The sequence below is a fragment of the Eulemur rufifrons genome, chromosome 8, assembly GCF_041146395.1.
Source record: "Eulemur rufifrons isolate Redbay chromosome 8, OSU_ERuf_1, whole genome shotgun sequence".
NCBI classification, from domain to species: Eukaryota; Metazoa; Chordata; class Mammalia; order Primates; family Lemuridae; genus Eulemur; species Eulemur rufifrons.
Window position 1 is genome coordinate 113771375 of NC_090990.1, and position 13268 is coordinate 113784642.

At 36.9% G+C, this 13268-nt stretch overlaps 1 protein-coding gene across 1 annotated transcript; it reads right to left on the reverse strand.

Moving 5' to 3' along the window:
• Positions 1–2036: 2036 nt before the first annotated feature.
• Positions 2037–13199, reverse strand: ATP5PB (ATP synthase peripheral stalk-membrane subunit b). Its single transcript, XM_069478979.1, has 7 exons — positions 13083–13199; positions 12777–12813; positions 8708–8853; positions 6859–7022; positions 6380–6505; positions 3410–3589; positions 2037–2445 (listed from the first exon to the last, which is right to left on the reverse strand). The coding sequence occupies exons 1-7, from the start codon at positions 13120–13122 to the stop codon at positions 2368–2370; spliced, it is 771 nt and encodes a 256-aa protein (XP_069335080.1). The 5' UTR covers positions 13123–13199; the 3' UTR covers positions 2037–2367.
• Between the last annotated feature and the right edge of the window lie 69 nt (positions 13200–13268).

Below are 13268 nucleotides of genomic sequence, written 5' to 3' on the forward strand. Positions count from 1 at the left end.
CACCTTTCTGCTCTTGTGTTTTATTGGATGTTTCGACTTCCTGGAAGTGGAATTTTTAAGTATTATTCATTTAGGTTAACATTTATTGATAGGATAGCTATTGTAGTGGTTTGCGTCAATTTGATTAGGCTGAACTACATTTTCCAGAATTTTCTTCCCTGAATATTCTGGTTAGGGTGGGCCACAAGAGATTCTTTAACAAGATCTGGAGGGTGAATGTGAAGCAGCAGCTGTTTTGTAGCTCAACCTCCCCTCCTTTCCCTGATCATTCTATTTCTCTAACCTTTGGATCAGGTGTTTGTGATGAAGGACATGGGGTACACAGGACAACCACACTGTAAAGGTCACATATAATAAAAACTGACATGGCTTTCAGTCTGCGCTTGTGATTTCCAATTGTTCCTACTGTTTTCCACTTTATGTCCATCTTCTTTTCTTAAATGCCTGCCCTGTGGACTTCCAAGTTCCAACATCAAAGAAAGATAACAGTCTTACAGACTGCCTGATTAGCTCCCACAGTAGTGTAAAGTCCAATTCCTTATATATAAACATATTCTAACAGTTCTGCTTCTGATTGCACCCTGATCTGACTGGTATATATGGAAATGATGAAGCTGGTGAGACTGCCTAAAATGGTGCCTGCCATACTGTCAAAGCACCCTGTGCTAAAGTCTGTATCATATAACCTACTATCTTCCTAGTAGACAACTTTTTGAGGTGGGGACTTTCATCTGTGACCCGTGCAGTATGTTGCACTGGTTGTGTAATTCTTCGTTAAATGAATAATTCGAATTGCCTCTGCTGACCCAGAGTCTCCTGAAGTAACAACAAAGATGTCAATCTGATTTCTATTTTAGATTAGTACGTTAGCTATCAGTAAATATTGAATCAAATGATTATGTATCTTAGGAATTCAATGAAAATAGCAATTATCCATATGATACATACTTTTAAATATTTCCTATTATGTAATTTGTCCATTTGAATACAAGTAAATCCTTGTACAAATATAGAATTAAATAGACAAACCTATGATGAATTTTCTGATTTATCTGCTAGATTATTTTTCTTCAATTTATTGTGGTAAAATACACATAACAAAATTTATCATTTTAACTATTTTTAAGTGTACATTTCAGTAGTATTAAATACCTTCAAAATGTGCAACCATCACCACTATCCACCTCCATAATTTATTTTGTAAAACTAAAACTACTCCCATTAAACAATAGTTCCCATTTCCCTCCCCGCTGGCAACTGCCATTCTAGTTTCTCTATGATTTTGACTATAAGTACCTCACTCAAGGAGAATCATATATTTCTTTTTTGTGATTGGCTTATTTCATTTGGCATAATGTCCTCAAGGTTCATCTATATTGTAGCAAGTGTCAAAATCTCCTTCCTTTTAAAGGTGTAATAATATTGCATTGTATGGATATACCACATTTTACTCATCCATTCATCCACTGATGGATACTTGGGCTCTTTCCATGTTTTAGCTATCATGAATACTGTTGCTATGAACATGGTATACAAATAACTCAAGACCTGCTTTCAATTCTTTTGAGTATATAGCCAGAAGTGGAATTGCTGGATCCTGGTATTTCTATTTTAAATTTTTTGAGGAACTGCCACACTGTTTTCTATGGTAGCTGTACCATTTCTTATTTTTACCAACAGTGCACAAGAGTTTCAGCTTCTCTACATGCTTGCTAATACTGGTTATTTTCTGTGTTTTTGAGAGTTGTCTGTTAGATTCTTAAGAGTGATTTTATGACATACTGAGTCCATATTTTCTACAGGCATACAGCTAAAATAATAAAGGCAATGATATGATTTGATATACAATATTTCCTTTAGTTATTTTAAGAGTACTAAAAAGCTTAAATTTCCCATAACCTACCATTATCAGTTAGCTAGAAATGGCTTCCCACTGAATGGTCTCATAAACATGACATTAGTTAAATGACATCTTTAATTTATACCCATATGAAAAATGCTCAAATATTTCAGAAAATTATGCAACTCAAAAAACCTTGTTTCAACTGTCACTTTATTGCAAGATGGTAGAATTATTTACAGATTTAAACTATAATTTGGCAATCTTTAGTCAGGCAGCAAATTTTAACAAAAGCAAACCTCTTATTCAAAAGTGATCATGTAACAACCCCAAACGCAGAATAAGAAGGATGAGAAACATCTGACTGGCCAATAGATTTAGTTCTTTCACTATATGAAACTCAAACTTTTCATTTTTAGGAAAGGTAACTTTAACTTCAGTAGATAGCAATATGGAAAGATTTTGTCACACAGACTAGTCTCCATTTAGTCAACTGTTTCTCACTGTCTCAATTGGGAAAGATACATTTACAGAACTGGCTGTGCTTTAGCCTTCTTTGCAAGCAGCTTTAGATCTGCAATGCACTTGGCAATTGTCTCCTTTTCCTGTGATAAGGAAAGAGAAATCTGGTTAGATCTTCTGAAAAAATGGAAGGGTACAAACACCATAATTCGAAAGAACACATGCTACCAGACCAGAACCTCAAGGTGATTACTGGCTTAATATTATAAGACTACTAGAAACGTTTAGCAGTAAAATTAATTATTTAACGCAGAACAGATACAATTTATTTTAAGCAAATCCAAGCCTGGCACACAGCTTTTACAAATGAAACCTGTACAGAATTTGTGAACAGATACTCCTATAATATCTGCCACTGATGTTGGCTTGTACAGCTAACAGCTGTTTGAAAAAGACCAACCTGACAAATATTAGTAATATAGAAATGTTAAGAAAGAATTAAAGGAATTTTTAGTCTCTTTTCTATATTTTCTATTTTGTGAGTTTCTTAAATAAGCATGTATATTACTTTAATGTAGAAGACAATTTAAAAAAATAAGAATCCACCAAACTTTGATAGATTCCATTTTTCTAATCCTATATATGTTAGCCAGAAAATGACCAGAAATGCCTAAATCTGCTATATATCAGGGAAAGAAAAAATAATGTCTCAAGAAGAGGAAATGGAATGGAAATCATGGAATTGGGAAATGGAAGGGGTTTAGAAATAGTCTTGACCAATCTCTATTTTATAGAAAAGTTAAATGTTGGTTAACTTTACCCAAATGATGGAACTTGAACACAGGCCTACTACAACCAGTGTTCTCAACAATCAGTGTTTTTGACTTTATGGGGTGAAAGCCCCTTTGGTAACCAAACTTTGAGGAACGCTGTCATGGCAATTGTGTAACATCTTCTAGATTATCATCACCCAGAAAAACAAACCAGGGTCACACTGCTGTTTGTAGGATAAAGATTCCTTGCCAATTATTCCTACCTTAACAAAACATCAGCAGATGCTTGTCAGAGATACCAGTACAACTTCAGAAGCTATAAAACATTGTGTACCTGCTGTGCAGAGATGCTCTGCACCACATGCTTCTCCACCCAGTTTATCATGTGCTCTTGTTCCTTTCGATGCATCATATTTTGCACAGAGATATGATAGTCCAGGCGATTCTTTACCTCCTTATATACTCTATATAGCCGTTCCCGGTAAGTAACCTCCAAGGCCATAGCAATGTTATTCTGGAGCAAAATTAAGAAATGGTGGATATTGTTTGCATACTTGAAGGAATACTTCTTGCTTTGAGTGCCCCACTTAGAGTTAGAATGCCCCACCACTCTCTTGTATTTTATGTGAAATTCTTTTATTTAACATAAATAGGTAACGTACACATAGTAAAAAATTATAACAGCATATATTAATAGTAAAAATATATTTAAAAATAAGTCTCCCTCAGCCTATGTCTGCCCCCCCACCACTATCTTCCTATATTTATTGTATTCCTTCCAAGAAATAGTTAATAAATATAGGTATATGCACACACATACATAACTTTTAATTATTACATGCAAACTCACCTCAATTTTAAAAGTTACACTGGATTCCACTATATCGATCTTTCATAATTCATTAATCAAGCTCTATTAATAGACTAGGTTGCTTCCAATTTTTCCTACTACTAATAATGCTGCATACATTGTATGTTTGTCTTTGCACTTATGGGTGAACACTTATGGGTGGATCAAATAATGGCTAACACTGTTGAGTACCTACTATATTCAAAGCACTCTTGTGTTTAGATTCAGTTAAATCTTATAACCACACCATGGAATAGTTATTAGTATTATTATACCCATTTAGCAGTGAGGAAACTGAGGCAGAAGTTAAGAAACTTGCCCAAGGTTACAGAGCTAATAAATTGTGAAGCCAAGATCTGCATATAGGCAATAAGGCTACCAAGTCCATGCTCTCAAATATTTCTACTTGGCTACCCACAGGCATCTCAAGCTAATTCATACAAAACTGAAGGGATTTGCAACAAGGCAGTCAAAGATACTCTTCAAAACGTAAGTGAGATTATCACCCCTCTGCTTAAAAGCTCACAATGGCTTTCTCTCTCTCTCTCTCAGAGTACAAGTCAAAATCCTTACAGAAACCTATGAACTTTACATATTCTAGCCCCTGGCCACCTCCACCTCCCGTCTTTCTATTCACCCCTCATCCATTGTACTTCAGCCATGTTGGCCTTCTTAGTGTTCCTTGACCACACCAAACAAACCTCCAGGTTTAGGGCACTTGCAATTGTTCTTCCCTCTGCCTGGAACTTATTTCCCCAGAAACCCACATATCTTGCACCATCAGTTCTTCTAGGTCTTTGCTCAAATATCCACAGAAGTTATTTCCTGACTGCCCTATAAAAATAATAAATCTCTCCTCCTGCGATCTTTTTCTTTAATACTAGTTTATTGTTCTATTTAGCATTTATTACCTGATGTCATTCACTTCTGCTCAATTATTTATTTTCTGTCCTCCCAACACGTGGCTAGAAAATAGACTCCATAAAAGAAAAAGCTTTCTTTTGTTCTCTGTCATATTTTCAGTACCCTGCCTTGGCTAGAGTATTCATACAGGAAGAACTCATAAGTATCTATTAAGTAAATATTTTACAAATAAAAACCCAAATGACAATCATTTAACTCTTATGAAAAAGCAACATCTCCAATTTGGTTTAAAAAAAAAAAAAAGACAAAATTTATGTGTGTGCACCCACATGTGTGTGTGTGTGTGTGTGTGTATATATATATATATATATATATATATATATAGTATGCATGAAGCAGGATGTGTTCTCCTCTCCAGTTGTAACGTAAATACGCAAGGAAAGAGGCTTTAACATTTTCTGAGATTTTCAAACATCCATGTGTTTAAGAGTCTTAGGCCGGGCGCGGTGGCTCACACCTGTAATCCGAGCACTCTGGGAGGCCGAGGTAGGAGGATCGTTTGAGCTCAGGAGTTTGAGACCAGCCTGAGCAAGAGTGAGACCCCGTCTCTACTAAAAATAGAAAGAAATGATATGGACAACTAAAAATATATAGAAAAAATTAGCCAGGCATGGTGGCGCATGCCTGTAGTTTCAGCTACTTGGGTGGCTCAGGCAGGATTCCTTGAGCCCAGAAGTTGGAGGTTGCTGTGAGCTGACGCCATGGCACTCTAGCCCGGGCAACAGAGTCAGACTCTGTCTCAAAAAAAAAAAAAAGAGTCTTTAGTGATCCTGTTTAAAAGAATATAGACTCTTGGATAACCCCTAATAGAGGTTCTGATTCCACAGGTTTTGGAAAGGGAACAAAAAGCTACACCAAACGTAGTTATGTTGCATGTGGTACTGAGACCACACTGAGAAATACTGGCACAGATCCTTAATATTTCAGATATTTACTCTAACTTAGCATCTCATTTTTCATTTCACTGGTGTTTTAATATAAAATTTCAATATAAGAGCATCTCACTTTAAAATATTAGTCATAAAGTATGACACTCAAAGTAAATACAATAATAACAAAATACTTGAACATGTTCCTAAAGATTGTTTTGGAAACTAAGTATTTTAGACTCTAATTATGCTCTGACCATAGTAATAAGCTCTACTGCTATCTGAATTTGCTTTGTGAATTTGGAATGTACAGTGTAAGATTTTCTTATAGCAAGTGTGTAAGAAATACACAGCATTTATTTTGCCTCTAGCCTTTCTTAGTACATGCCATTTTTTAATCAGCTATCACTTAATGACTATTTTCCTTTTGTGTGGATCCAAAATGTGTTTTTTTTTTACAACTTTTACTCTTCCTAATTTTAGAATAATTCCAATTATTTTTTCACTTGGCAGTTCTTAAACGTCTAGCTGTAACTGCCCAAATCTTCTCTTTTCTAAGTAGAATATGTTCAATCTATTTAACCATTCCTCATAAGAGATTCTAAATTTCTTTTTTTAAAAATGCACACAAATATTCTCCTTAGAAACTTCTGAAACCTACCCTCTGGACATCAAAAAGGTAATGGCGCTTCTGAACCAGTGCCTGCTGTGACTTCTCCATATCAATCGCATCCTGGATTTGTTTGATGGAAGCTTGCTTCACCTCTTCTAGTTGGGCAATTTTTTGCTGCAATTAGGGTAATAAAAACATATTCATTTTATATTTCCTCAAAGTTGTATTTCCTATTTGTGAAAACACTAAGAAACATATATAGGGAGAAATGTACAAATCCTTGAAAAGAATCACCCATAATAGCTATGCAATATCTTGTTGAATGAATAAAACTACAGAAAAGCTGAAAGGTTTGGTAGATTTAAAAAAAATTATCTAAAATTAGTAACTAATATTGACACGATTGTACTCATTATAATTAGATTCATTTCTATGTTCTTCCTCTAACACTCATATAAAAATTATCACTAGATGGCCTTGATGTTTCTTCTAGTCTAAAATGGGGAAATAAGATTTATGATTCTTACCTCATTGAGTTTATCAGCAAATTTTCCAACAGAGGCACCATATTTTTTAATTCCATAGACAAGTAACCCTATTGTCGATATGGCAGTGAAGGTCTCTGGGGAAATCACATATATTTCTTTGGATAGACAATACAAGATAAGTCCAGTTCCAAGCACATAGGGTCCTAAAAGAAGAAGAGAGAGTTATTTTATGATATGCTATGCCTAAAAGGGGAAAGATAGAAAGATACTTCTGCATTTGATTAGCTGAAAGCAAAGTTATGTAATCATTTTAAATACTCAGATTCAAAGACAAGCTACTGGATTGGGAAGCGGTATGGCAGAGCTAAAAGAACAAAGATCTGAACTCAAGGAAACCTGTATCTTGACTCAACAACTTATAAGAAACTGAGCAATCTAAATAATCTCTGAACTTAGTTTCCTCATCTGTAAAATGGGAACAGTACCTTCTTTAGTTTGATAAAATTGAGAAATAATAAATGTAAAATATCTAGCACAATAACTCAACAAATGAGAACTATTCTACAAAGATGGGTCAGGTTACTTTCTGAAGCAATTTGGCAAAATATACTATTTATTGAATGGGAACACTAAACAGTGTAAAATCTATCCATTCTTATTTTTATTGATTAGCAACCTGACACAAGAAACAAGCAAAAAACAACTATACATGTATATATGTACATGTAAAAGGAGGAATTTAATAATAGGAATCTCAACTCCTGTACCACCTAATTATAACACTTCAAATTTATCTTTTTTTCTTTAACCAGGCCATGAGTTCTGAAAGGACAAAAACCATGATTTTTACATTTCCTTAGGATTTTCCTCTGTAACTCACAAGATGTTAGGGGTCGAGCAGGCCTTTAGGGCAGCATTTTACAGTGTTTTTAAAATCACAAGTATCAAAAGATGGTAGGATGTATTATGAAAGTAACAGGGTTTCAGTCTCAAATATATTTTACCTAGAGTTTCCCATACAAAGGTTCAGCAGTTTTCTTTTTAAATTGCCTTTAACATATAAATTTTAAATGTGAATTTGCAAGAAAGGCATACCACATGTAATATTTTTATCACTTACGGAGACCTGAGGACACTAATGTTTCTTGCAATTTCAGTTAGGAAAATGCTACTCCAGGGTTAAAAAAAAAAATCTTTGGTTTATAGCAGTATACTTGCGTACAGCAAGAAAGGCAGTATATGTAGTAGAAAGAATTCTAAACTTAATCAGGGGATCTAGGTTCAAGTCTAGCTCAGTCACTAAAGAGATTCATATAATCTCAGCAAATTATTTGTTTTCTAGTTCTTCTGGGTAATAAAAATGTCTTCATAGGACTGTTGTAAAGATTAAATAATGTAAGTAAAATCATATTGCATTATAAAAAAAGCATGGTTTTGAAAGTTTCTGCTGTTTTAAAAGGAGAAAAACTGATAAAAATGGTCCAATTTGTGTTCATGTCCATATATACTCAATTTAATAGTTTCTATTGCTTTATCTTGCTTTATTTTCATCCATAGCTCTTTTCATTATCTGACAGTACACTATACAATTACTCATTTCTTTATTGTCTATCCTACAACAGAACCATGATGGTAAGTACTTAACATAGTTCAACACTGTATGCCTAGAACTATGCCTGGCATAGAGCAGGCATTTAAAACTCTAGTGTACAAACAAACAGAGACAATGCTTCAAGATTAAGTTAAAATCCCAAATAAATTTATACCAAAGACAGGTTGGAGCAACTAAATCAACTGTTATATGGAATCACCTCAACAATTTCCTTTTAAAAATAGCTGACTTGATTTTAGTGTACCATCCAAACACACTATCAAAGACTAGGCTCACCTGTTACACCAGTTTTAGGATAAAGAAACTGGAAGAATTCCTCAGGGATCAGCCCAAAACGAACTTTTCCTCCATATTCAGGAAGAGGTGGTAGAGGGGCAAGACTTGGCTGTCCTGTGTGAAAGATCCTTGTTGCCTGCAATACCCTATAGGTAGCAATTGCAGAAATGTAAAACCTATTCTTTAAAGAGAACAAATGCGTAAACAATTAGCAAAAACAATGAATGGGGCTGAGGATTGAGGCAGCTTCCTATTAACTGACATAATGGAAAGAAGCTGGACTTGGAATAGGAAGGTTAGGGTCCAATAATTAGCGGTGACAATGACAATGACTTCATCACAGACACTTAAAGTCATATGTAACCTTCTATCTAATACTGGAATCTTTTCTATAAGTCTCATAGATCATCTGTCTAGCACCCTGCATGTCTCTTATTAGCACTGAAGTATATAAGAACAAGGATTCAGCAGCTGGACTCCTTGGGTTCAAATCCTAGACTTGCCACTTGACTTTGAGTAAGGAACTTAAGTTTCTGTGAACTCAGATTTCTCTCAGTAAAATGGGAATATAAGATAATACCTCCTGGGTTGTTGTGAGGATTAAGTTAATATATATGTAAAGTGCTTAGCATGATGCCTGGTAAAGTTCTATGTAAGTAGGTAGCTATTGCATACCTGCTGTGTTGTAAGCTCCTTGAAGCCAAGAATTTGACCTTTATGAATACTTCCTTTGATGGGGTGCTAGTCACTATGTGTAACAGGCCTTTTCAGTATTGGGTAGCTCTAATTATGTTCATTTTTGAACTGAGCTGCTACATACATCCTTGGTTCTAATTTTGCTTTTCTATGTATGGTAACGCTCATGTATCTGGGTTAAACATCTCATTCCCCTTACCATCCTGACTGTCCACCACAAGGAGCTCTCTGGTATTATTTTTAAAAAAATGAGGTATACAGAACTGAACATAATACTATAAATATAGTGTGACCAATTTATTCATTCTACAAATATTTATTGAGAACTTGCTATTGCCAGTACTGGGCTTGAACCATTGTGCTATTATCAACAATGCATTTGTAGACTATTCTTATGTTAAAGCAGCCTAAGATTGCATTTTTAGCGTGCAATGAGCATATTGATGTCTCATCAAGCTTCTGATGAAATAAATCTAATCTGGTTAGTCTCCCTCAAGTTCTCAGTCTGTTTTTGTCCCACTTCCTACCCTATACCTCCCCACTCTCTCCACCTCTATCCCCTTGCAAAGTAAGAGTTTACATTATTTCATTGATTTTGGTTCACTACTTATCTTTTGACAGTCTCGCTCTGTTGCCAGGGCTAGAGTGCCATGGGGTCAGCCTAGCTCACAGCAACCTCAAACTCCTGGGCTCAAGCGATTCTCCTGCCTCAGCCTCCCAAGTAGCTGGGACTATAGGTGCACAGCACAATGCGCGGCTAATTTTTCTATTTTTAGTAGAGATGGGGGTCTCACTCTTGCTTAGGCTGATCCCAAACTCCTGAGCTCGAGCGATCTTCCCGCCTCAGCCTCCCAGAGTGCTAGGATTACAGGTGTGAGCCACCGTACGGGGCCATTTTGGATATTATTTCTGCCTCCAAATATATTAGCTACCCCACCAAGTTTTGAAATCTGAGAATTGTGCTTGAGATTCCTTCATTTAAATCAAAGTTTCTGAACCTCGGTACTACTGACATTTTGGACTGGATGTTGTGTAAGGCTGTTCTGTGTTTCGCAGTGTCCTTGTGGCCCTATACACTAGAAACTAGTAGCACAGCCCCCACAGTGGTGACAATCAAAAATGTCTCCAGACAGTGGTAAATATCCCTTGAAGGGTGAAATTGCCCAGGTGGGAACCACTGATTTAAAGTCACAGCATTAGAGGATTAGCTTTAGTCTGATACAAATCCTCTCCGCAACCAGCCTAGTTCAAGCCCTCATCACCTCTTGCTTAAAATAGTTTAACAATCTAAAACCTGGTCTCTCTGCTTCTTGTCAAGTACCCCTTAAACTCCCCGCCCATTACTGCCAATGTTTCTAAAGTGCAAATTTGACTTGAAAACTTCAACAGGCTCTCTCCACCCTACAGAAAACAAACTATTATACTTAATATATATGATCCAGTACCTATCAAATTTTATAACCTCATTTTCCTATCCTCCAGCCACATAGAACTATTAACACTTAACAGCTTCAAAAACAAACAAAAATTTGCCTTATGCTGTCCCTTTTGTATGGCATGCCCTTCATACCATGACTTCACACCAATGACTGCCAAACCCAACCAGCCTTAAAAACATCTCAATCATATCCTTTATAAAGGCCTCCCCAATCTTGGGCTAACATTCATTCATTCATTTAATCAACCAAACATTTACTGACTTTTGACTTCTGTCTGGAACTGGGAACACAGCAGTGAACAAAGCCCCAGCCTTCAACATTCTAGTGGGGGTATGGAAAGTGTGTACATCCATACATAATTTGAGGCAGCAATAAGCGCTATGAAGAAAAAGGGAACAAGGTAAGGCACAGAATGGGGAAAGAGTTTTTAAGAAGGTCAGATGATATTTTAGCCAACGACCTGGGGAAAAGAGAGAAGACAAGTAGAAAGATCCTGACGCAGTTGGATCTTGGCAGTTTCAAAGGAACAGCAAGGCCAGTATAGTTGGAGAAGGAACTAAAAAGAGAATAGGACAAGATGGAATCAAGAGGTAGGATGGGATTAATTCATGTCGGATCTTTTGAGTTATGCTAAATTTGGATTTTATTTCAAGTGGGATGGCGAGCTCTGGAAGGCTTTAGGTGAAAGACTGCCCATTCTCACAAACAGAGAGAATGGGCAGTAATGAGACAAGAATAGAGATGCAAGACTAATTAAGGGACTACTGAAATGGCCTAGGTGAAAGTTGGTGGTGGTTTGTACCTCAGTAGGAGTGGCAGTGGAAGAAGTAGTCAAAGTCTACATATAATCTAGAGAAAGAGCCTTGCTGAAGTACTGGATGTGGAGTGTGAAAGAAAATCAAGGATGTTCCTTGTATCTTGTATATATAGTTATTTTACTTACTATCTGCATTACAATTTGTTTACATGTTTGTGTGGAGTCCTTTTTCTCTGATAAGTTGGAAGCAGTAAATTATAGACTAACTTTATTGCATACACAAGACTTAATTACAGATAAATTAAAACCACTTTTCAATCCATAAGATAGCTATTAAATTTTGCCAGCTTTAGGACTAAGCTTGGAACTGAAAAGAGAAATCTCAAAGAAAACTGACATGTCTTATGAAATAATTTTAATAGTAACAGCTGCTAACATTTACTAAGCCCACTATGTACCAAGCATTGTTTTTAGAGTTTCATGGGAATTACATCTCTTATTTCTCAAAACCCACAATGTACTATTTTCTCCGTTTTGCAGAAGAGGAAATTGACATCATACAACTAGTAAGTGGAAGAGCCAGGTGTACCCTGCTCTAGCTTTAGAGCCCTCACTCTAAACCACTACTTTACAGCTGCCTCCCCTCCTAGATTGTGAGCTCCATGACTGGAGGTACTCAGCTTTACTCTTTTTATTATTATTATTTTTTTTTACCCTTGGTTATGTGGGTGGCAAGATAAATATTTGCTGAATCAATGAATGATTTTTCTGACTCTTATCATCCATAAGAGCAGTAAAAAGTAGGAATCTGGGAGACAGACTAAAAACAACATCTTCACTGTTTTATTTAACAAAATTTGTTCTTGGTTATGTAATCTACTAACTCTGATTCAGGATGTGGCTACTACTTCTAGTCAAAGGGCAGCCTTAGAAGACAGCAAAACCAGTTTCTAGTTTATGTAGAACACATTACTTATCCTCTTAATGTCTTTGCCATTAGGTGATACGACGACATTCCTGGTAGTTACAGGAACAAGTGTTTGAATGAGGCTTTAAGCGTCCCAAAATTACCTGAAGAAAGTAAATTTCTGGTCTAAAGCTAAGAGGAGGAAACCGAGAAACGAAATGAGATGATAAAAACAAGGACGAAGGGGAGCATTACACTCCTCACACTTACCCTGGACCTAGGACGGCTGAGTTCTTCAGGCAGGGGGCTGCAGACACATAAGGCGCAGGTCAGCAAAGTCAAGGTGAAATCTAGTTTTGCCCCTTCCTTGTCCCCACGGGGCCCGATCTCTAGGCCATGTACCCCTCTTTCCCGTCCCCCAAGAGCCCGCGCTTCCTTCCGAAGGCGCTGATCACTCCCCACTCAGGCCCAAGTATCCTTGCGCCTTTCTTCTCCGCCATGCCCCCTCTCCACGACCCTCCAGACTCGCTTCTTTCCAATCACTCTGACAGGCAGACCAGGCTCTACACCCCTCACCCGCTGTGGCGGCAGCAGAAAGCACCACGCGGGACAGCATGGTCAGCGAAAGTCCAGGCAGCGGTCTTAGCGTCCCGGTGACCCCGACCGGAGAAGCTGTCAGGGACAGGAGCAAGATGGCCGCCCGCAAGTCTCGCGAGAAGAGAACTTCGTACCCTTTTTTCCTTTAACTTTCGTCGGGAGGTT

Bases quoted from the DNA above. Each gene is read 5' to 3' on its own strand.
- ATP5PB (XM_069478979.1), bottom strand. From the start codon at position 13,122: ATGCTGTCCCGCGTGGTGCTTTCTGCTGCCGCCACAGCGG. The intron at 12,814-13,082 runs GTGAGGGGTGTA...ATGTGTCTGCAG, and splicing joins TTCTGCTGCCGCCACAGCGG to CCCCCTGCCTGAAGAACTCA. The intron at 2,446-3,409 runs GTACACAATGTT...TCCTTATCACAG, and splicing joins AGAGCATCTCTGCACAGCAG to GAAAAGGAGACAATTGCCAA.